The sequence below is a fragment of the Pristis pectinata genome, chromosome 11 (genome assembly GCF_009764475.1).
Source record: "Pristis pectinata isolate sPriPec2 chromosome 11, sPriPec2.1.pri, whole genome shotgun sequence".
Taxonomy (NCBI): Eukaryota; Metazoa; Chordata; class Chondrichthyes; order Rhinopristiformes; family Pristidae; genus Pristis; species Pristis pectinata.
The window spans coordinates 40,272,253-40,295,770 of NC_067415.1; the positions used below are offsets into that span (position 1 = coordinate 40,272,253).

The following is a 23,518-nucleotide window of genomic DNA, read 5'->3' on the forward strand; positions in this document are numbered from 1 at the left end:
ACTTAGCAGAAAAGATGTCATCTGTGGAGAAAGAAACAGAGTTCATGTTTTAGGTCAATCACCTTCCACTAGATTTTATTGCAGATTTCCAGCATCTGCTTTTTTTCAGGTTTTGACAATCATGAAACCTTGGTGTAATTATTTTTTCCATTAGTGAGAAAAAATAGGAATATATAGTTAATTGGAAATAATAGAGAATGAACTTTACCTTGGACTAGGGTGTAGAATGCACCTGCAGTTGACAGATTGGTTGTTATAGTAACATCATCCTTATTAGAAGTCTCAACATGTACTCGAACTGCACTGTCAATATCACCATGGAAACTGTCAATGTGCCCAGTGGGAAAAGTTGCATTGATGAGGCGGCCATAGCTATCATACCTAGGTGGAAAGTAATTGCGTTTATATCTTGTGTATTTTGTTTGATTGAAATGCTTCAAATTTTATATTCCAACCAACAATCTTACATGCATTACAATTTTTCCAAGAGAGTTTTCAATATTTACTGGACAGTTCAATTGGAACTTTTCTACCTAGCATTATAAGAACACTGAAAATAGAACTAATTCATTTTAAAGTTATCATTAGTAATTAGATTCCTTGAGGCGAGGTAATTTTTTTACATAAGAAACTTAAATTCTAAGCCATTATTGTTTCATCACCAAACTGAGCTGAATTTTCAAAAATAGCATTTGGGATACATCCAGGGAATTAATGAAATGCTTCACCGACAAAGTCACTTCCATTTTTCTCTGTTATATTTACTGGAAGCATAATAGTGAGACCAGTGAGTCCAAAACTCACTGAAAGACAGAACTCACTGAAAGAAATATAACCTATCCAGCAAAGAAAGATCAGATGAAACCCCTAGCAATTTCAATCTTTTTTTTTAATTTTAATATGATTCGCAATTGCAAGTATATAGCAGAATATTGACAAATTTTAGCTAAAATATCAGAATGATGTTATTTATATTTCTGTTCATTTCAGTAAACTAAAATGAATAAAACTCAGATATTTTAAAAACACTTTTCCCTACATGTGTTTTTGGTTTTATCTTTGTTTTTCTGAATTATTTGAATTAATATGCAACTGAATTAAATTTTTTTTTATGAAACAGTTGCCTGTTCTATTTTGAGACATATTAAATACAGAAACATGCAATGACTTGGAAAGCAATTTGTTTGACCCATTATCTGATGCATTCTGAACAGGTCTGCTTTGGATCCTGCTCTTCTTATTTTCCAAAGGAGACATTCGACAAATGTTAGAGTCCTAATCGATATTTGCAAGGAGCAATATGCATGTTTTAGCCTGTCATTGGGATTGCTAGAAATAGGTCAAAATGGTTTAGCAGTGGCCTGGATACAGATGTTGTTTGGACACGGGCTTTCCCACCAATTGGTTTCTTAGTATTATCCTTATTTTATGCACAGATTCTGACTCCATTGAATTAACACATATACCTACCCTTTCAGCTTTATTCATTAAAAAAAGCATGTGAAATATGTTATATATGTTATACTTAAGCGGACATACTGTCTTTTGCAACTGCAGTATTATTGAATTTTTATTGTGGGATAATCAGAGATTCTTCCATCTATTTGCATTGAACGTTTGTATCACCAGTTAACAAAAATATGTACCACGTATGAAAATATCATTATGTTGAATTAACGTGTTATGTTAAAATGAAATATGTTGAGAACAAAAAATAATATTTGTTCATTCACAATGTTAAATTATAATCACAATGAATCAAATATTAACCATAACTGGAGTGCTTAAAGTGAAAAAAATGCCCAAGTCAGAATCACTGTAGAGCAAGGGAGGAAGCTCTCCTGAGATTGCATGATTTCCGAAGCCAATTAAGTGTGAAGCACAAAGTTACTGTCATTGGTAAAATGTTAGACAAGAGCATGAATATTGAAAATATACTTACTTTCGCCCCATTTTGACGAAATAATTTAAGTAGCAAATTCAGATGTTTTGCATGTTGTTCAGAAAACATGACTTTTACCTCCCATTTTTTATTTTATTCTGTCCCCACCTTCCCGGGTTAGAACTAGAACAATATAGTGCATGAACAGACTCTTCGGCCCACCATGTCTGTGCTGACCATGATCCTAATTGAAACTAATCCCATCTGCCTGCACATCCCTTTACTCCTTGCCTGGTCACATGTCTGTCTAAATGCCTCTTAAACATCGCTATTGTATCTGCTCCTGCTACTTCCTCTGGCAGCATGTTCCAAAACACTCACCATTCTCTGTGTACATAACTTACCTTGTAAATCTCCTTTAAACTTTCCCCCTCTCACCTGTAAACCTATGCCCTCTAGTATTTGACATTTCAACCCTGGGACTACCTTTGACTATAATTTTATTTACTCCCATTAGGTTGCCCCTCAGCCTCTGACACTCCAGTGAAAACAATCCAAGTTTGTCTAACCTCTCCTTATAGCTAATACACTCCTAATCATTTTGACTACTTTCAGTGGGTTTTGGACCAGCTGTTCTCCAAGCAGATTCATGATAAAATTCCATAATGTAACTTGAGGAAATTGGTATTGTGTCATTAATCACTTAAAAGCAAAATAGGAATTACAAAAATCAAAATGTGTTCAATTGTTCATCTTTTGCAGTGTTTGCAACATAAGCTAACTGCTTTTTCAGCAGTAACCTCGCCAAAGGAAAACTACTTCTTGATTCTTCAAAAAAATGTGCACTACCTCCTTCATCTGAAACATTTATTTAAAATAAATTTTATATCAGAGGCTAATCTTTTATGTGCTAGCAGATATATTTGGAACCACATAAAAGAAGTCCCTCTGAACCTTCAGTATAAATTAATGTACTGTTTTAATTCAAGAAGAAAAAGCAATTACTAAGCCTGGTTTACATCAAAATCTAGCCACAACAGGCTTCCACACATACAGCTGGGGAAATATTGTTTGAATGTTCAGTGATGACAGACACTAATGCAGCAATTCTGTACTGGAGCATCTAAGTCAACCTCAAAAAGCAGCCAGATAATGTCCAGACCTGGATATCTTAGCACCAGCTCAATACTACGATATTGTGAGCTGGGTCAGACTTTTCCAGCCCTGTTGTCTCTTGAATGATGTTTAGACTAGACTGGATTACAATCTATGAGACATCAGGAAGAGTTATCTGGTGTTAGGTTTCATTGCTGAGATTAGAGAAGCAGCTATGCAAAAACAAGTACTTATTCAATATAAGTTAAAAAATTATATATTTACTCATAAAACGTGGTCCATCCATTTTCATTGCTTTTCGTTGCCAATAGACCAGTACTGCCATGGTATGTCATCATAGCTAATTCGTGTCCCTGGGTGGATACACTCTTCAATGCACTGTTTGCACCAATTGTCAGCCAGTAAACCTGTCCATCTGGCACTACCAGCCAAAGTGGCATTCCAGAGGCATCACGCCGAATATTTAATGAATTCCCATTATTATCTTTGATTGTGCTTATGTCTCCATTCCCAGTGTAAGTGATATTATAAAGGTAGTCTCCAGTGATAAGGCTCTGAGTATACAGGTGGCTACCATTGAGGGTAAATAAATACAGCTCTTGATCAATGGTTGAAGCAACCTCATACAGATTCTGAGAATTGAGGAAAGGCCTGTTTTCCCGAACAAATCTAATGCGGATGTTCCCGAGATCTGCTATGTACAGCTCTCCCTCAGGGCACGTTGCCAGGGATGAGGGAGCATTTAGTTTAGCATCCTTTGCATATCCATCATCTCCCGAATAACATTCACAGTTGGCGTCATTTTTACAGTCGCATCCAGTCGGTGCTCCAGCAAGCAGAGATATCTCGCCATTCGTTGTGACTTGCCGCACACGATTAATTTTCTTCTCATCTGTTTCTGCTATATATAAGATTCCATTATGGGAAATGGATATGGCAGTGGCTGACTCCAGGGTTGAGTGCACTGCCACCTTGCTAAGGAGGAAATGATCAATTCCAGGCACTTGGCAATGCATTGGGCGTCCAGCCACAATGCGAACTTGGTGATTTTCTGAAATCTGTAGTACCACATTGTTATCCAGCAAATAAAGGGAATTGTCCATAGGGTTCACTGCTAGGTCTGTGGGCCATTCCAAACGTACCTGAGGGAAAAGTGTTATTAAAATCAACAGCTGTTAAAACTTGATTTTAAAAACTTTAAAGAAAAACTTTATTTATACAGGCCCTTCCGGCCCAACGAGCCCGCGCCGGCCAATTACACCCATGTTAACCTACTAACCCGTATGTCTTTGGGATGTAGGACAAATTGGAGCACCCAGAGGAAACCCACACTGTCACAGGGAAGATGTACGAATTCCTTACAGACAGCTGCAGGAATTGAACCCCGATCGCTGGCACTGTAATAGCGTTACGCTAACCGCTACGCTACTGTGCTGCACCTTATTAATATCTGACACAATTTTGAGAATTAAAATTTTGAGTAATATTCAAAATGCTGACATTAAAAATTTTGAGTAATATACAAAATGCTGGCATTAAAATATGATATTCGCTCTTAGAAGATGAGATGAGTAACAAATTGTTATAACCAATGTTCTATAAATCCCTGCCCTGTAAAACGACGACTGTATGATAAAAATATTAATTTCCTTTCCTGAACTTTTTCTTACATCAAACAAAAGATCTCTTATATAAATTTAGCTGGAAAATTAAAATGTGTGACCTCTTCAAAAAATGCATTGGGTCTCTTCTTCCCTCTTCCCTCAACACAAAATGACACCTGAATATTTTTATGTGAAAAGCATGAATTTGTAAAAAGGAAAAGACAATTTCATTTTATCCCATTGTAAGTGTTGGATGTTTCCCTTTGTCGAAAGTGCTGTTGGATTCCACTGTTTTAAGTAGTTTTTTAACATGTATAGTGTTTAATACACCTCAAGCGGCTGCATAAGGTATAACTGCTTTTATCTTATTGGTTCGTCCATCAGGTGAATACGTGTTTTCTCATTGGTTGGTTTTGCCACAAGTATCTAATAGGTTTTCTGACTGGACTATTGTTAGATAAGGAGTACCTCTTATCTCAGGTATAAAAGGTGTTTTTTTGTTAATCACTCTCTTGCCTCTATCTCTCTCTTGCTTATCTTGCTCTCTCTTTTGCCTCTATCTCTCTCTCGCTTCTCTTGCTCTCTCCCCCCTGGCCCTAGCTCACTTTTAGTTCCTTTGTCTTGGATCATCTCCCAGTAGTAAAGCTAGTGCCATGTGCTCTGTGACTGTTTCTTTTTTTAAACTTTTCCAATAAAACGTTGTGAAGCACCAAGTTGTTTCAACTCATTCTTGGACTTCTGAAAGAACCTGCGGATTCGAAAATAACCGGATCCAACAATGTTATGGACCTAGTGTTGTCATTAATGCAGATTCATACCATTCAACTTCAGGAATACTTAAATATAAACAGGAAATATTGGAATTATTCAGCAGGTCAAATGCAACATGGCCAGTTGAGTCTTTTCTGCTTATACCTGGGATAACAGAATCTGCACTTCAGAAATGCTTGCTTCCTCAGAATCTTGATAATATCTTAGTGAAAATCCACAACATGGAAGAAGCTGAAATTCTGCAAACCTTCACAAAATTCTATAATTCCATTATTGTGTTTTGTTGAATTGGCTCACTTTTAAAGACTTATCCTTTAGCTACCTTTACCTCATGGTGGCAAGAGAATTTCTATTAATTTGAATTAACATTTTTCATAATTAATACAGCCTTTGAAATAGTTTACATTTTGTGGCAATATTTCAGACAGTGTATTTATTATTTTAGAATGAAAGCTTCATTTGGTCTGGAACTTTACAGTTCAACCAGTGGTGGAAGCCAGCACCATAACTTTGTTTAAGTCTTCACAGAAGGCTCACAGTATGGAAGGAGGCTATTGGCCCATCAACTCCATGTCAGTTCTATGCAAGAGCAATCCAGCAAGTCACACACCCCTGCTCTCTCACCACCGTCCTACAATTTTCTTTGTCCCATTCACTTTTGATGCCATAATTGAATCTGCTTTTTCCTGGCTGTGACTCCAGTTCCTGAACACTCAATGCATAAGAACACTTTGCCTCATGTCACATTTGGTCCTTTTGCCAATCACGAATCTTCTCTATTGTCTGCCTCTTTGTTCTTCCACCAATGAGAACAATTTTTAATCTTTCTACTCTGTCTAGATCCTTCTTGATTTTAAATACCTCGATCAGATCCCTCCTCAATTTCCTCTATTCTATAAAGGACAATCCTGGCTTCTCCAATGTTTCCACGTAACTTAAGGTCACGTCGCTCTGGAATCATTTTAGCAAACTTCTTCTATACCCTCTCTAAGACCTTCACATTTCTTTATTCAGATTGTCAGACCCAGAACTGGATGTAATACTCCAGTTATGGCCAAACCATTGTTTTATTGAGGTTCATCATGACTTTCTCGCTTTTGAACTCAGTGCCTTTATATGTTGATCCCATATGTTGTTTTAAATGCTTTCTCAACCTGCCACTTTCAATAATTTATGCACAGATACTCCTAGATCTCCCAGTTTCAGCACCCTTTTAGAATTTTTCCTCTGATTTTATTTTGCAGGAAGTATTCAACTGATCCACAGGAAATAGAAAAAATTGTGAAATAGAATAATTAAAAATCTCACTTGGATATATCTTTAATAAAAAGAGTTTATCTGCAATGAATGAAGTTGGTATTAAGATGATTGAGCAAATTAACTCCACTATATTATCTTTTTGACAGTTGGGAAATAACACTATAATAAATGAGGTACCCAGAATTTGATGCAATGCACATAATTTTCCTAATATTTGCACTTGCATCAGGAAGCAAATTTCTTTTTAAATAACTAGTGAATTTTCAATATTTAAAACCCATTCCCTATCAAAGCTGCCTTTTTAAAATTTCATGGCCTGTGGTTTCATAATACCATCGAGATCTAATTGAAAAGCTTTTTATTCTTCCAAGTGATAAAAGTGTAGTCTTGCCTCAGTTAACATGGCAAACAGCCAAAATTGACTGTTTTCAGTATGTTACCAAGTTATTACTAATAAAACCTGCATTTCCATTGTAAGTGTATTTACCCTTTCATTACCTTTCAGCTTTCATTATCCAATACAATGCCATTAATTGCACAAGTGGAATGCCCTTAATTTGTCAGAAATACTTAATTTGAAATGGCTGTAACATTATCATATGTTGTTAAAATTACCATAATAAATTTCCATAATATAATTGTTCATTTTCTTCTATTTTGGTGCCTTTTCCCATTGTGGTCAAGGTGCAAAGAGACCATACCACTCCTGAAAAAGCAGGATTTAGCTCCATTATTATGTGAAATGAAGGGTCCTGTGGTTCACAGAGATTCCTAATATGAATTTTTATGGCTAAATGTGCAACCTTTGTACTACACAAATCCAACACTTCAACACTTCTTTAAGGGTGTTGGCAGAGGCTGCTGGCAAAATAACTCTATATCCTGCATATTATTTGGAGAAGGGATTTAGCATAATATATTCTTCTTGTGCTGACATTCACCCACTTACTCACCTTCCATCACCCTCTTCATTGAACACCTGGCCTGCTTCTACAGCACAGAACTGGGTCTTTTGGCCCATTACGTTCATGTCACCCTTTTTGCCCATCTACACTAATCCCATTTGCCCACATTAGGTCCATTTCCTTCTATGCCTTGCCTATTCAAGTGCCTGTCTAAATGTCCATTGGTGATTGCATCTGATTCCGCCATCTCCTCTGGCTACAAGTTCCAGATATCAACCACTCTCTGTGCAAAAAAACTTTCCCCTTTGATACCCTTTAAAACTCTTTCCTCTCACCTTCTTGTTTTGATACACCTATTATTCTGACTATCTACCCTACCTACGCCTTTTGTAAGTTGATATACCTTTATCAGGTCACCCTACAGCCTCCTTTGCTCCAGGAAAAACAAGCCCAGTCCATCCAATTTCTCCCCATAACTCAAGCTCACCAATGCAGGCAACGTCCTGGTGAACCTGCTCTGGACTCTTTCCAGCGCAATCACATCCTTCCTATAATGTAGCAGCCAGAACTGCACACAGTACTCCAAGTGTGGTCTAACCAGTGTTTTGTAAAGTTGCAAGTTGTATTCTGTGCCCCAACCTATGAAGACAAGCATGCCACATGCCTTCTTCACTATGCTACCTACCTGTGTTGCCACTTCCAGGGAACGATCGACTTGAACCCCTGAGTCCCACTGTTCATCAACATTCCTTAGTATCCCAACATTTACTGTACATGGTCTTCTCCTATATGACTTCTCAAGATGCATCACTTTGCACTTGTCAGGATTAAATTCCATCTGCCAATGCTCAGCCAAACTTTTCATCTGATCTATATCTTGTTGTAGCCTTTGCTTTTCTTGTTCTCCATAACACCACCAATTTCCATGTCATCTGCAAGTTATTAATCGTATCTCTTACATTCACATCCAAGTCACTAAATATACCACAGACAACAAAGTCCCAGCACTGATCATGGCAGTATACCACTGGTCACAGGCTTCCAATCAGAAAAGCGTTCTTCTATCAATACCTACTTTCTCCAATCACCAAGCTAGTATTGGATCCAACTAGCCAGCTCACCTTGTCTTAACCTTCTGGACCAGCTTACAATGAGGGACCTTGTCAAATGCCTTACTGAAGTCCTTATAGACAAAGTCCACTGCCTTGCCACCATCCCTTCTTAGTTACCTAAAGAGGAACTGCTCTTTCGCCCAGAGTCAAACTAGCGAAGCAAGGATAGCTATGCTTTCCATTACAGTCCTCTGCTCTACCAGCTGAGCTTTTGGAGGAAAGTCACCTAGTTCTATTAGTGGGCCACTTTTAACTCTTCTATCCATGATTGACAAGCTGCTGATCAATGGGATAATTGAGCAGGAGCCTAATTTGTCAAATGTACAGTAACTGAGGTCCAACCACCTAGGGCCTCCTGTTGGTGATACAGATGAATGTCTAGAGTTATTGCCACCCATCAAAGTCAATCCAACGTTATTGTCAAGTTGCCTAATTTCTATCTTAAAATCATACAACAAGATTTCTAATGTGTAAATGTATATTTTTTACAGAATGGAAAACAACTATATTTTAAATAAGAAATAAAGTATGTAGGTACTAAATGAACTATGTGAGCAAATGGTGGAAAGCTGAAGGCCTAGAGTGCAATGTTGGTTTTGTACCTCACCCGATATTACTCGCCACTGAAGTTAATATAGAAGAATAATGATGATGTGGTTTACAACTAGGGTTCTGTTCAATCCCATGGATTTCCCAGTTGTTGAAAAGTTAAGCATTATGTACAGAACATAAGGAAATGTCATCACATTCAACTGTTTCCCCTGCCAAAATAGCTTTTTTCTCATCCCTGATATTTTCTACGGTTAAACACCACAATTGTTCAAACTAAATGAAATGAGAACATTTTTATAGTGTCAAGATGTTTTCCCAATTGCTGTCACAGTACCATTAAAGAGATTAATCTATGATTTTACATGTCAATCATGGTGGGTCGGCTGCACAAATTGCAATGTGAAATGTCAACCAGTAAAGCATTAACAAACTGCAGTATCATGGCTATTAATCATTATTTTGTGTATTTTGTTAGATAGTCAAATATTTTGTATCTAGTGAATATCTTGATTGTAGAGAATAAGGAGGAAATATTGAGAAAAACTTTGAACTGTAAATAAAGGATTTTCTTTACTCCACAGAGAAATTCATTTGTCAGGTATTCACTTCAATGAAACTGACTGGATTATGTGAGCCGCAAAGAATGCAGTGTCTTGACCTAAATGCTTTGAAGCTTTTAACTCTTTAGGTTTGAAGGAACTTATGTTCCTTTATGAATGAGACTTGAAAAACTATATTGAATTCATGACAAAATCTCAGCACAAGAAATTGAAATGTTTAATGACGGTAGATTGGGTCTCCAACAGTCGTGATCATTGGTTAGGATAAAGTCCGTACACTTAGTCTACAAAAAGCATTAACCTTCACAATATGTGGCACGCACTTTTTCTGGACTTGAACATTCTGAAGGACATGGCTCTGACAAGGAAAGTTATCAGTCAAGCCTTGAATTTTTTTGTTTTAATTGATAATGGAGGCAATATCCATCTCCTCCATTATCAACTAAAACAAAATTCAGGACCTATTTATTAGGGATCAGTACAATAATGCCTAATGTAATTGTCAGATAGAATATTAACATCCCAAACTTCATGGGATTAAATTAGGTAAAATGTGAACATTTTGAAAGTCTGAAACTGAGCTTCCAAGCAACTTCCAACTTGTCCACTTCAGGGTTTAACAGAAGAGCAACATGATTTGATTTTTTTTTGTGTGGACTATAAAATCATGTAAAACATGATGCACAGCTTTCAGTTATAATCTTGATATAAAACTCTTTCAGGTGAATATTATTCCAGAGTTCTTATTTGTGACTTTTTACTTTCCTTTCAACCACTCATGTATAACTTGTCTGTTTTTCTTGTGTGAAAGTGCACAGGCTTTACTTCTAGCTGAAAGTAATTAGCTTTTGTGTTAAACACATGCATGTACTATTAAAAACCAGGTTAAAGTTCAACAAGGATCTTATGTTAAATCAACTGTTCAAAAAAATTAAACCTAAACTCAGTTTATAAACCCAGAAAACAGCATGAACAACCATTTATCTATTTCTGAATGGTTTATATCAAAGTTAGTGGCCCATTAAGCCCAGGTAGCAAATAATTTATCTGTAAGACTCAATGCTTGATTCAGGGAGGAGTTTCTGGGCACTGAACATGCAGGGTTTGTGCAATCATCTTATGTAACTTTGGCACAAGATTGTCGTAAACCCCAGAAAACACCCCATGAACAATCACTTACAGAGTTTACATCAAAGTTAATGTGGGTGATTGTGAGAACCTGCAAATGCCTCCCACTTACTTTTTACTTAAACAGTTAGCCCAATCATTCATCTGCAGATTGTCCATAAAAACTGTAAAAGCATTATTTTTGTGTCAAAGTTACACGGCATGACAATCATTTTACCTGGGAAATATCCATCACTGAATCACAACTAAGAGGATGTGCTGAGGTTAGGTCATTAGAACCAATCACAGAGGAGATGATTCCATTCTGATCGATACGGCGTATCATGGTTCCATCAACAAAGTATATCAGACCAAATTTATCAACTGTTATACCTGGTGAAGGAAAAGAATGAACAATAAAATAAGCTTCTAGGTTCAGATCACAAGCATTTCTTTTTTGTTTAGCTTTAAGATTTCATCCAAGAAGGGAATTGGTAAGTCTCCTTAAAGTCATTCTATTTCTATAGATATTAATGCAGTCAAGGGTATTATTAACTTTAATAATAGTATTGGCACCACATTAAAATCTTTTGTTTTGCTTCATCTTTAGTCGCTCTCACTATCTTTTGAAAATTAGAACAGGTGGTCTCAAGGCACGTTGATAATGCCAAACATTCCCACCTGCAGAAAGGCTTGAAGAACACTGCATTAATTCGTGAAAACCTACTGGGTTTTTAAAACATTACGTAACCAAAGATTTCATTGGAGAGTTACCTGTCCAAAGCAGAGATAGTAGATTGCCTGGCTGTACTTAATAGTACTTAAGTCAGTAGGTTTACTGCGGGTGCACTGAAGGTTGCTAAGGGAAAGATTACAGAGGTAGCACCCATCATTATCCTTAGATATGTGGATGGTATCAGAGGGTTGGAGAATTGCCAATACTACATCTTTATTGACTATGGACAATAAGGATAAACCCAACAATTTTAGTCTAGTCAGTTCAATTGCAGTGGTGAGGAAAGCTCTGGAAACCATACCCCAAAATTAAAGTGCATGAACTAATTAATGGAAGCCAACAATGATATATAAAAAGCAAATAGTGTTTAACAAACTATGGAGTTTTTTGATGAGAGAGGCTGAAAATATGGCGTATGATTTCCAACCAGAGTTTGATAAAGCACAAGATTATGGATTTGTTAGCAAGGTTGAAATCTGTTCAATAAAAGGAGCAGCGGAAACATGGATAAGAAGTTGGGATGGCGACAGAAAATAAGATTGTTGATTTTGGGACACTGGTGTTCCACAGTGGTCAATGTCAGGATTGCTGCTTTTTCTGTTACACACTAATGACAGGTTTGGAATTGTATATGTGTGATATAACATAAAGGGAACAATTCCAAAGGTAATACAGATACAGCAACACCTGTGTATACACGTGCATAAATCCTTAACGGTGGCAACACTGGTTGAAAAAGATTGTTTGAAAGCACTGGGTCTCTGAGCTTCATAAGTAGATGCAAGAAATACTAAAGCGAAAAAGTTATGATGAAACAAATTCTGGTCACTGCAGTCTTGGAAGGACATGAAGGCCTTGGGGATGGTGGATTTGAGATTTACAGGAATGGTACTGGTCATAAGATAAGATATTTATTTATTAGTCAATTGTACATCGAAACACACAGTGAAACGTGTCTTTTTGCATTACTGAGAATGTGCTGGGGGGCAGCCTTCAAGTGTCGCCACTCTTCCGGTGCCAACATAGCATGCCCACAACTCCTAACCTGTACGTTTTTGGAATGTGGGAGGAAACCGGAGCACCTGGAGAAAACCCATGCAGACACGGGGAGAACATGGAAGCTCCTTACAGACAGTGGCGGAATTGAACCTGGGTCGCTGGCACTGTAATAGCGTTTCGCTAACCGCTACACTACCGTTTCGCCCCAGGGGAAAGTTGGAGAAACTGGGATTGTAAAGAAGGCTGAGTGGTCAAGACTGAGTAGGTCGAGAGATACTGCTCCCATTGATGGAAGGGTCAAAAAGAATTGGAAACAGATTTAAGGTGACTGGCAAACAAACCAAAGGTGACACAGGAAATCTTTATGTGGTGAGTGCTAGCATCCAGAATGCTTTGCCTGATGTGGTGCTGAAGCAGATTCCATCATGTCTTTCAAAAGGGATCAGACTTGAAAAATAAAACTTGCAGGAGTAAAGGGAAACGGCAGGGCATGGGAGTAACTGGTTCTTTGCAATTCCATTTGCACAGAACCAGCACCACAAGGCCTCCTTGTGTGCTGTTTCCATTTTTGATTCCAGGATACAACCAATTCTGACTGTACACAATAAGAAAGTATGAAACGATAAAATCTGGGATTCTCAAGGCACTGTGGACCTCAATGGCAGTTGGAGAAATGCCTGGTCCACCATATCTTTCATCCTACCAATACAGTCAAGCTAAGCGATCAATAAAGAATGCATAAAGGCAAACCAGGAGCAGTGTCAGGCACATCTAGAAATGAATTGCCAGACTTGTGAAGCTGCAAGAGGACTATATACACAGCAAAAATATGTAATGCATAGAACTAAGTGAACTCACAACCAAAGGATTAGATCAAAGCTCTGCACGCCTGTCACATTATAAGCTGACTGGTGATGGAAAGGTAAACAGCTAACAAGAGGAAAAGACTCCGAGAACAGCTCTATTCTCAATGATGGTATGGCCCTGGATGTGAGTGCTAAAGATAAGGCTGATACTTGCAAAACCAATTCAGCAATAAAGCTCAAACTTACAAAACCCATGAACTGAATGATCCATCTTGGCTTCTTCCTGAGATTCTCATCATGGAATCCAGTCTGCAGTCTATTCAATTCACTCCATGTGAAATAAAGAACTGTCTGAGAGCTCTGGATACAGCAAAACCGTAGAACCAGTCAACTTCCTGGCTCCAGTACTGCGACCCTACACTCCTGAAACAGCTGCTGCTCTCGCCAAGCTGGAACACTGCAATCTATCACAAAAGTAGTACAAAACCAATCCAGTGCCTTATCACTCAACGAGTCTACCTTCAATCATTGGGAATTGATAGAAGATGCTGACAACAGTGCCATCAGGCAGCGCCCACTCCCCAGTAACCTGCTCACCAATGCCCAGTGTGGATTTCACCAGTACCACTTGGCTCCAAACATCACCACAACCAAAACATGAAGTAGAGAGCTGAATTCCAGAGGTGAGGTGAGAGTGACGTCCTTGAAACCAAGGTAGCATTTGCCTGAGTGTGGCGACAAGGAGACCTGGTAAAACTGGGCATCAAGGGGAAAACACTCCAATGGTTGGAGTCATACCTAACACAAAGAAAGATGGTTGCGGCTGTTGGAGGTCAATTATCCCTGGCCCAGGACCATTGCAGGAGTTCCTCATGACCATGTCCTAGATCCAACCATTTTCAGTTGCTTCGTCAATAACCTTCCTTCTATCATAAGGTCAGAAGAGGGTATTTTTGCTTATACTTACATGAGCAAATGAAGGAGCTCTTCCCTCCTGCAGCAAGATTTACACAATAGTCTAGTAGGGAGTTATAAGTGGCAAGCAACAATCATGCATATTGCTAATCAGACAATGGCCATATCCAACAGGAGAGAATCTAACTACTCCACCACTAGTGCACACTGTGTATCATGTACAAAACACAGTGCAGTTACTCACATAGGCTACTCCAACAGCACATCCCAAACCAGCAACTTCTACCATAAATAGGGACAAAAGCTTCAGGAGTATGAGAACACCACCACCTGCAAGTTTTTCTCCAAGCTGTACCACATCCTGATTTGGAAATATATCACCACTGCTGGCTCCAAATCCTGGAATTAGGGTTACCCCATAGCACTAGAAGGACTGCAATATGGTTCAAGCTGCAGCTCACCACCACTTTCTCAAGGGCAGTTAGGGATGGGCAATAAATACAGGCCTTGCCAATGACACTCAGATCCCCCAAAATAAATAAATATTGAGGCTGCTCCCACAGCTTCAGCGATCCTGGTTCAATCTTGACCCCCGGTGCTGTCTGTTTGGAGTTTGATTGTGCGTGTTTCCTTCAGGTGCTCTCACATCTCAAAGATGTGCAGATCGGTCGGTTAATTGGCCAGTGTAAATTACCCACAGTATGTAGGTGAGAGGCATGGGATCAGTGTAAATGGGTGCTTAATGGTCGGTGTGGAATCATTGGGCTGAAGGGCCTGTTCCCTGCTGTAGGGCTCAAAGACCACAGATAACAATTTAGAAGAATTCTGGAAATAAGTTCTTTCATTACATAAATCCTTGTTTATTAGTAATATTGCTGCTCTTTCTTGAAACTTTACCAGTGCTTCAATGATTTTGATTGCACTATGTCTCAAATCCACTATGAATTACTACTTGCATTTCCTTAATTGGTCCAGATCCCCTTGAATGCTTCAAAACCCCTTTACTCTAACCATCTGGCTTGTTGTTATTATGACATTTTATAGCATTATTAGAAACAGCATTCTCTATAACATTTATTAGTGTAAATCCCTATGGAACTACACAAGATACCACCTCCATATAATTTTTTCCTGCATTAATCTTCATTTTTCACATGCATTTTCACTGCCAAACTAAACATGTAATCCTGTCAGCTAATTTGCCATTCATTCAAGACCCTATGGTGACAACATTGTCCTTTCCTTGGTGATGCATTGCAGTTTCAGATGTTTATTGACAAGATATCTGTATCCAGGAATGAAGCCTCGTTCTACCTGCTGAGTTTTCCAAAGCCAAGCAAAACAAGATCCCATCACTCGGACAGAACTTTCCTTTTCATGTTCGAGATGTTGAGGAATTCACTGTTAATTTCTCAACTCAGTATCAGAAGATCATGGTTTCAAGTCCCACTCTAAGATGAGCGCATTAACTAATCTGATATTTGTAAGGAACTGCTTGTTCTGTTGGACAAATCCTCTTGTGGATATTAAAATGATGCTTTGGTTGATGGGTCAATGATCCCATGGTATGACACAAAAAATAGGAGTTCTTCTGGTGCATAGGCCAACGCCCCTCAATTAAAACAAAACAATTGCAATTTGGTCAATGTTTCGGGTCAGGACCATTCTTTAGGACTCAATGCCTGCTTTTCTCCATGATGCTCTGGCCTGCTGAGTTCCTCCAGCATCACTGCAGCATGTTTTTCATCTAGATTCCAGCATCTGTAGTCCTTTGTTTCTCTATAATTGCAATTTACTTGATTTCTTTACTGAACTTTGCTCTGTGCGACTTGGCTGCTGCATATGTAACATCCCGAGGATATGAACAGATGCATTACAAAAGGAATGTCTTCTCATATTCCAGTGTGGGTGAACCCATGTTTAAAATGACTTTCCATGAATCTCCAGATCACTTTGGAAGCTTGGTTATTCGGTTTTTAAAATACAATGACTGTTGCTGTCTTCTGTCTACCAACATTAAAATTACATTGCCCTGGAATGCAAACTCACAGAACTTTCTGTTGACATGCAAACATGAGCTGCAATTGGAGTGAACATAGCCATCAGTTGAGCCTTGTTGACTGTGTTTGCAGTCTATAATTACTGGTCACTTAAAAGGTAACTGCAATCTTAGCAGTAATCTTCAAAACTGATGTACTGTTGTTGCAGATGGCTTCAGGCACCCAAGTGTGATTTCAAATGTTTGATGATTCAAAGAATATCTACCAAACTTTCTACTATCAATCACAAAAAGAAGTACAGTTGACATGACTAATTGGCTGGAGACTCACCTCTTGGACTAGTTAGAGTGGCTTCAGTTGCCTTTCCACCATCACCACATCGCGCTTCATCAAAAGGAAGGCATTGATCTCCTGTCCCGGCCACTACCTGAGCGTTCTTAGTGATGTCCTTGACTCCAGCAAGGGATTTTATTTTATAGACACGTCTGGTATTTGTATCAGACAAGTATAGTGATCCTGAAACTGCATCCACTGAGAGGTAGTACTTGTTTGCTAGGCTGTTACTAAAAAGAGATAAAAACACATTTTAAGCTTGACATTGTCCCAAATTCAAACAGAACATTTAAATATTTATTTATTGCAAAGATTATCAGAAAAGCTTAAATTTGTGCTAATTGCTTAGTTTCCCAACTATCATTTGGTCTATTTTGTTTCCTTCAATCCATTTTGTATGCACTCCAAAGAGCCAAAGACGTAGGTGCAGGAGTGGACCAAACAGCCAATCAGCCTATTTCACTATTTCTTTCTTTTTCAATCTTTTTATTAATTTCAAATTGATATACATAACAATAGTAATTATACACGTGATATAAAGAGATCGGGATTACAATAATAACAGTTAACGTATACAAACATAAAGAGCTAAATATTTAATCTGAACCTCCCAATCTCTTAATAATTGAACATAGAAAAGATTTAAAAGAAATTTGATTATATGAGAAAAAAAAGCCCCAAACTAAAAAAAAGTAACAAAACAAAATGAATAGTAATAATAAACAAAAACTAACCAAGAACTAAACAAAAGCTGGGCTGTCGTATTTCATCGATTAAATAAATTATTATGTCATTAACTCCGCTCCTCTATACTCAAATAGAAAATTATTGAGAAGGATTCAGAAAGGTCAGCTTACATCATATGAAAATGCTGAATAACGGGCTCCAAGTTTCTTCAAAATTAACCGAAGGATCGACAGTACCACTCCTAATTTTTTTATAAGTTTAAACATGTTATAGTTTGGGAAAACCATTGTAATGTAGTTGGAGGTTTAGGAACTTTCCATTTAAATAGAATGGATCTTCTGGCTGTTAATGTAACAAATGCAATCATACGACAAACTGAGGCAGATAAATGGCCAGAATCCATCATTGGTAACCCAAAAATTGCAGTAATAGGATGTGGTTGTAAATCAATATTCAATACCACTGAAATGATATCAAAAATGTCTTTCCAATACTTTTCCAAAAGAGGGCAGGACCAAAACATATGTGTCAGGGAAGCCACCTCCGAATTACATCTATCACAGATAGGATTTATATGGTTGTAAAAGGGAGCTAACTTATCCTTAGACATATGGGTCCTATGAACCACCTTAAACTGTATTAGAGAGTGTCTAGCACACATTGAAGAGGTATTAACTAATTGAAGAATTTTCTTCCATGTCTCTATAGGTAGAGGTATCTGAAGTTCTCTTTCCCATTCATTCTTAATTTTATCTGGTATCTCTAAACGTATTTTCATAATCAAATCATAAATTATTGCTATCAAGCCCTTCTGATAAGGGTTAAAACCTAAAATTTTTTCTGTAATTTCAATTGGATGTGATATCAGGAAAGTAGGTAGAGTAACATTTAAAAAGTTTCTAATCCGTGAATATCTAAAAAAATGTGATTGAGACAAATTGTACTTATTAGACAACTGTTCAAAAGACAAAAAACAGTTATCAATGAATAGATCACGAAAACATGTTATTCCCTTTGTTTTCCATAAAAGAAAAGCTAGATCAATTCTAGATGGTTGAAAGAAAAAATTAGAATAGGACTTGATAAGATAAATTTATTCAATACAAAATATTTACGAAATTGAAACCATATTCGTATCGTGTGTTTAGTTATTGGATTAATCATTTGTTTATTCAATTAAGAAAGTACAAAGGGGAGCAAGGCCCCTAAGATAGGAGCCAATGAAAACACCTGCACTGACTCACGCTCAAGATACACCCATCGTGGACATTGAGTTACATCTAAATCTTGTGTCCAAAAAATTAAATTTTGAATATTAATTGCCCAATAGTAAAATCTAAAATTAGGCAAAGCCATACAGCCATTCTTTTTTAATTTCTGTAAATATTTCTTACTTAACCTTGGGTTTTTATTCTGCCATATATATGAACGAATTTTAGAATCAATAATATCAAAAAAGGATTTAGATATAAAGGTTGGAACCGCCTGAAATAGATACAGAAATTTAGGTAAAATAGTCATCTTAACCACAACACTATTTAATGTGATTGTGGCTGAAGTCCTGCATTAAACTTCACCCCAACATCAGTGCTCAACATATTCAACAACTGAGTACCCATGGCTCTCGGGGGTAGAGAGCTCCAGAGATTCACAACCATCCAAGTGAAAAGATTTCTCCTTGTCTTCCCGTAAATGGCTAACTGGCCTGTAAAGCACATTGGGACATCCTGGAGTGATGAAAAAAGTGAAAAAAGTGCTTTCCTTTTTTTCCCAATCCTGCGACTATGACCCCCAAGATTTCCCAAAAAGTTCCATTGTTCTCTTGCCATGAATAAATTTAATAAAACAATGTTGCCTCCATTATATCTTTCATAAGGATCAATGTTATACATGGTATTCTGGATGTCGTCTAGAGTTCATTGGTCTGCAAGACCTCTTTAGGTTTGTACTTCAAGTCCCTTATAAGATACCATTTCACTTTCTAATTATTTGCTGCATCTGCATATTAACCTGCAGTGATTAGTGTAAATAGACTTGAAATCCCTAATAATACAAATAACCATGAGTCCCAATCCCACGAAAAACTATTCTCCCGCTGAAGAACTATCCTTTATATGAATTTCACACTTGCTCCATTGACAATCTTCTTATCCAATTACTTCACTGGTGCAAATCTGGATACACGACACTCACTCTCCACATGTGAGTCAATGATATAGATTGTAAATATACAAGGTCTAGTTGTTCATCTTTGGAGTAATCCAATGCTTAAACCATGCAAATGCCAAAATGACCCTTTTATTCCTGTCCTGTTCTCTATCCACTAATCGGTCTTCACCCTGGTTTATTATTTTTCCAAAGGCTGTATGCTTGAATTCTTTGTAATGTGTTTGGGAACTCACTGAATTCCTTCTGAAAATCCAAACATACCACATATCTCCCTTTTTAGTCTGGTAGTTATGCTTTCAAGAAACTCTAACAGATATGTCAAACATAATTTTCCTTTCATAATACCAGGTTAATTTTACTATATTATGGTGTTATTTTCCCACAGCCCAGTTGTCAAGTCTTTAACAAAGGATTCCAGAATTGTTCTGCCAATTGATATGAATGTAAATAGTTAGCTTCCCTAGTTTCATTCACACATTTTTCTGTTTTATGCCTTCATTTTCTCACTTTTCTCATTCAGTGGGATTCCATTTGTTATCTTTCTATGCATGAGAATGCACGAGAATCTAACAAATTCTGGAAGATCAAAACCCATGCATCCATGGGAATGTGGTGGGAAGATGGGCTGATGGAGGGGAACCTTTTACTCAGAAGTAAATGGATGTTGTTGTGGGCAGGTGGTTACATCCCAATATGAATCTGGATCAGAATTTCTATGACATCTGGAAGACCCTTTGAGAAAGGCAGTTTGCCAGTTGATTATATTAATCCTTCATTAAGAGTGAATTCAACAGCAGTTTTCATATTTAATCCATGGCACATGGATATCCCAAACTTCCTGAAACAATGGCATTGCCCAAGAGTACCATTCAATGGGTCCTGAACAGTTGACGACTTAATCAGAAATAAATATTACTGCTTCATAGATGTCATCAAAAGCTTCCTTCACAGATGGCCTGTTAGTTTCTTTGCTTTGAAAACTTTGGAGACAGGTATGAGAGAGTTATTGTTAAGTTTATTAACTTTGTTTTACATTTACCAGTTCTAGTTGTACTGGTTGCTTACCGCAAGTGCCAAGATTTGGTGTTGTTTATGCAGCAATATTGTGAGATCCAGAGAAGTTGCAGGGCAAACAACCACAGGAACCTCAGGTTCAGCACAGGCTTCTCCTAATCCACCTCAAGTATGAATCAAGGCAGAGTGCATGAAAGAGGTGCAGCTCACAGAAGACCACACCCACACACAGTGTCAGAACATCAAGGTTTCGGGCTTTTGTGGCTGAGGATGGCAGATGCATACAGCTTCCTCAAACAAGACCCGCTTGTTCTGGTTAACGTGTCTTATATATGGTTGCCATCATGGCCACAGCCTTCAACATGCCTGTACCTAGAGGTCTGCTAGGGGCACCTGTAGGAAGTCAGTCACTCACAAAATAGGTCAACAGTAGTGGCAAGCTTGGGTAATCAACTACTATGGACAACTCAGTCAGAATGAACAGATGCTTGGATTTGGAGCTCTCATTAGCTTCCTTGTGCTGGAGATCATCTTCTGCACTCATGCAGTGATAAAGGCACCCCAAAAACCACCTGGAGTTTTTTATCAATTGGAAAAGGTCCCCCTTTGTTAACACGCAGTTGGTCTGCGACCAAAGGAAGCTGTTTATCCAAGTGTGAGACTTAACACTCCTTACATTGTGTAAAGCACCCAGTTACAATCCTCTTCATGGACGTATGGTATCTTCAACAAAGATAGAAGCAGGTGGCTCATTTCCCTGCTAAGATACTCTCTGTTGACATATTTTGGGTCATGTAATCTCTACAGGCTGTGGGAGTACGGAGGGTGGGTGTAAGTGAAGCTGGTATAACACTGGCATGTCAGTCTGCCTTGAAGTAGAGTCCAACAACTGAAATATTTGCAAATGGTGCTTCAGCTGAAATTAAGTTTTGCAATGTCATCATCACACATACTCAGGCTAACTTGTTAAATCATAACCAATTTAATAATGGAAGAGCTGAAATAAATGCATATCAACAAATATTCTTGCAAAATAAAAACCAGGTCCCCCAGCCACTACTGAGCTTTCACATTCCTAGTGCCCCCTGGTGTCTTCCCCAGTCCTAGTGGCCACTGAGGAAGTGTCCTCTGGTGAGGTTCTCTACTTCCAGCACCCCTTGATGTCCTTCCCCATGGTGAGCGTTAACTTTCGAGCACCTCGTGGCGAGTTCCCCACTCCAAGGAGCCCTTGACGAATACTCCATTTCCAGGGGCGCTGGTGAGGTGCTCCACACCCAGTGCCCCCACTGAGTTTCCCCATCCCCACTGCTCCCGAATGAGTTTCCTCAGTCCATACAAGCTCTGTTGAGTTCCCACAAGCCTTGGTGACATACTGATCTCCCTGCAGCCCCTGGTGAGCTTACCCCATCCCACTCCCACTCCCATTCCCATTCCCAGCATCTACAAGTGAGCTTAAAGCTCTCATCATCCATTGACTTCCCTCCTCCGTGGCAAGGTTCACCACTGATAACTTTTCCCTCTCTTAATGCCCACCGTCAGTGCACCTTGGATGAATACCCGACTCCCAGTGTTCACTGTCAAGTTGCCCCATTCCCAGCATCCAGATCGGATGTTTCTCCTGCTCCCACCTTAATTACCTAGTTGCACCTATCACTTCCTGTACCCTGAGCATTCTGACCAACACGTTTGATGACTTCTTTAATATTGGAGGCACCCTCAGCTTTACAGGAAACCCATTACTTGCCGTGAGTTTCCTGTAAAGCTGAGGATATCTCCAATTTTAGTTAGAGTTTAATTTTATTGGATATCGACAATTGTTTTTCGGAGAAACGAATGTATTTAAACAGCAAATTTGCAATTTTATGATGTCAATGTTCTGATCTTCCCTTTTCTCCAGCTCTAACTGATCAGCTTCATTGGTCTTCAGGTAGAAAACATGATAGATTTTCATTTCAGGGGAAAATCTACTGGAGACCATCTTGTCATGTAGTACAGGACTGTGAAATATGTTGGCAACCAGCCACATTTGATGAACTGAAATTTTATTGGATAATATTGATGTCATAAGTGCACCAGCTTCCTAATCAGGGATCTTGAGTTGATTATATATCAATATCCAATGAAGGAAAGCAATGCACAGTTTTGTTGTCCATAGTGATGGATCTGTCAATCTTAATACAGCAGACAGTGCATTTCAGTTTATGCAAAAAATGAAGACTAATTCGTGGATCAAAATGGAAATTTTCCTTTTTTTTCTGCACCAATACCTGATGGCAGAATGCTCATAAGTTAAATATTGTTTCTTGGATGGCTCTCATCTCACTTCAATTTATTTGCTTTTATAATGTGAAATGTTTCCATTTAACTCTTCACCGCACCAGACCTCCAGGACTGCCTTTCAAGATTTCCCAAGACAATTTAATCCGGTACTCTTGCACTAAGATAGCTTCTTATGAAGACAAAATAAAATCTTAACAACTTTCAATGATATAAAATGCCACTTCAGACTCTAACATAGCTGGGCTCCCTTCCAGGTTTTTGCTGGGTACTGACTGTGAAAGAATAACAATATGGATATTAATTGGGACTCCCATCTTTGCACTATTCCACTTAATTCTCCATAGACTATTTTATCTTTATATATGAGCACCTTGACCTTCAAAGCTGTCAAGGCCGATACAGAGTGGTATGAAATGCTCCATTTATTTTCATTTTCCAACGATGCTCCAAATGATAGATGACTACAGCAATATTATCTGATTTTCTCTCATCCAGACAGCAGTTCCACTCTGCCAACCATCATCACACTGTAACAAATACAACTAACTTCACACATTTGACTACTGCTAAAAGTGTTTCACAAAACAAATAACCCCAGTATTCAACAGAATTAAGCAGTATGTATCATTCCCTTACCTGTGCCTAAACTCTTTATTTCTGATAGAAGGCATTTACAGAAGAGACAGAAAAAGGATTCAGTATTAGTTTTT

The 23,518-nt window shown here is 38.2% G+C and overlaps 1 protein-coding gene across 1 annotated transcript in view; it reads right to left on the reverse strand.

The window, feature by feature from the left end:
- Positions 1 to 23,518, reverse strand: part of tenm4 (teneurin transmembrane protein 4) — a 1,444,950-nt gene that overhangs the window by 34,888 nt on the left and 1,386,544 nt on the right. The window contains 4 exon segments of the mRNA XM_052026216.1: positions 209 to 381; positions 3,263 to 4,140; positions 11,108 to 11,262; positions 16,656 to 16,888. Coding sequence (XP_051882176.1) covers positions 209 to 381; positions 3,263 to 4,140; positions 11,108 to 11,262; positions 16,656 to 16,888 — 1,439 coding nt within the window.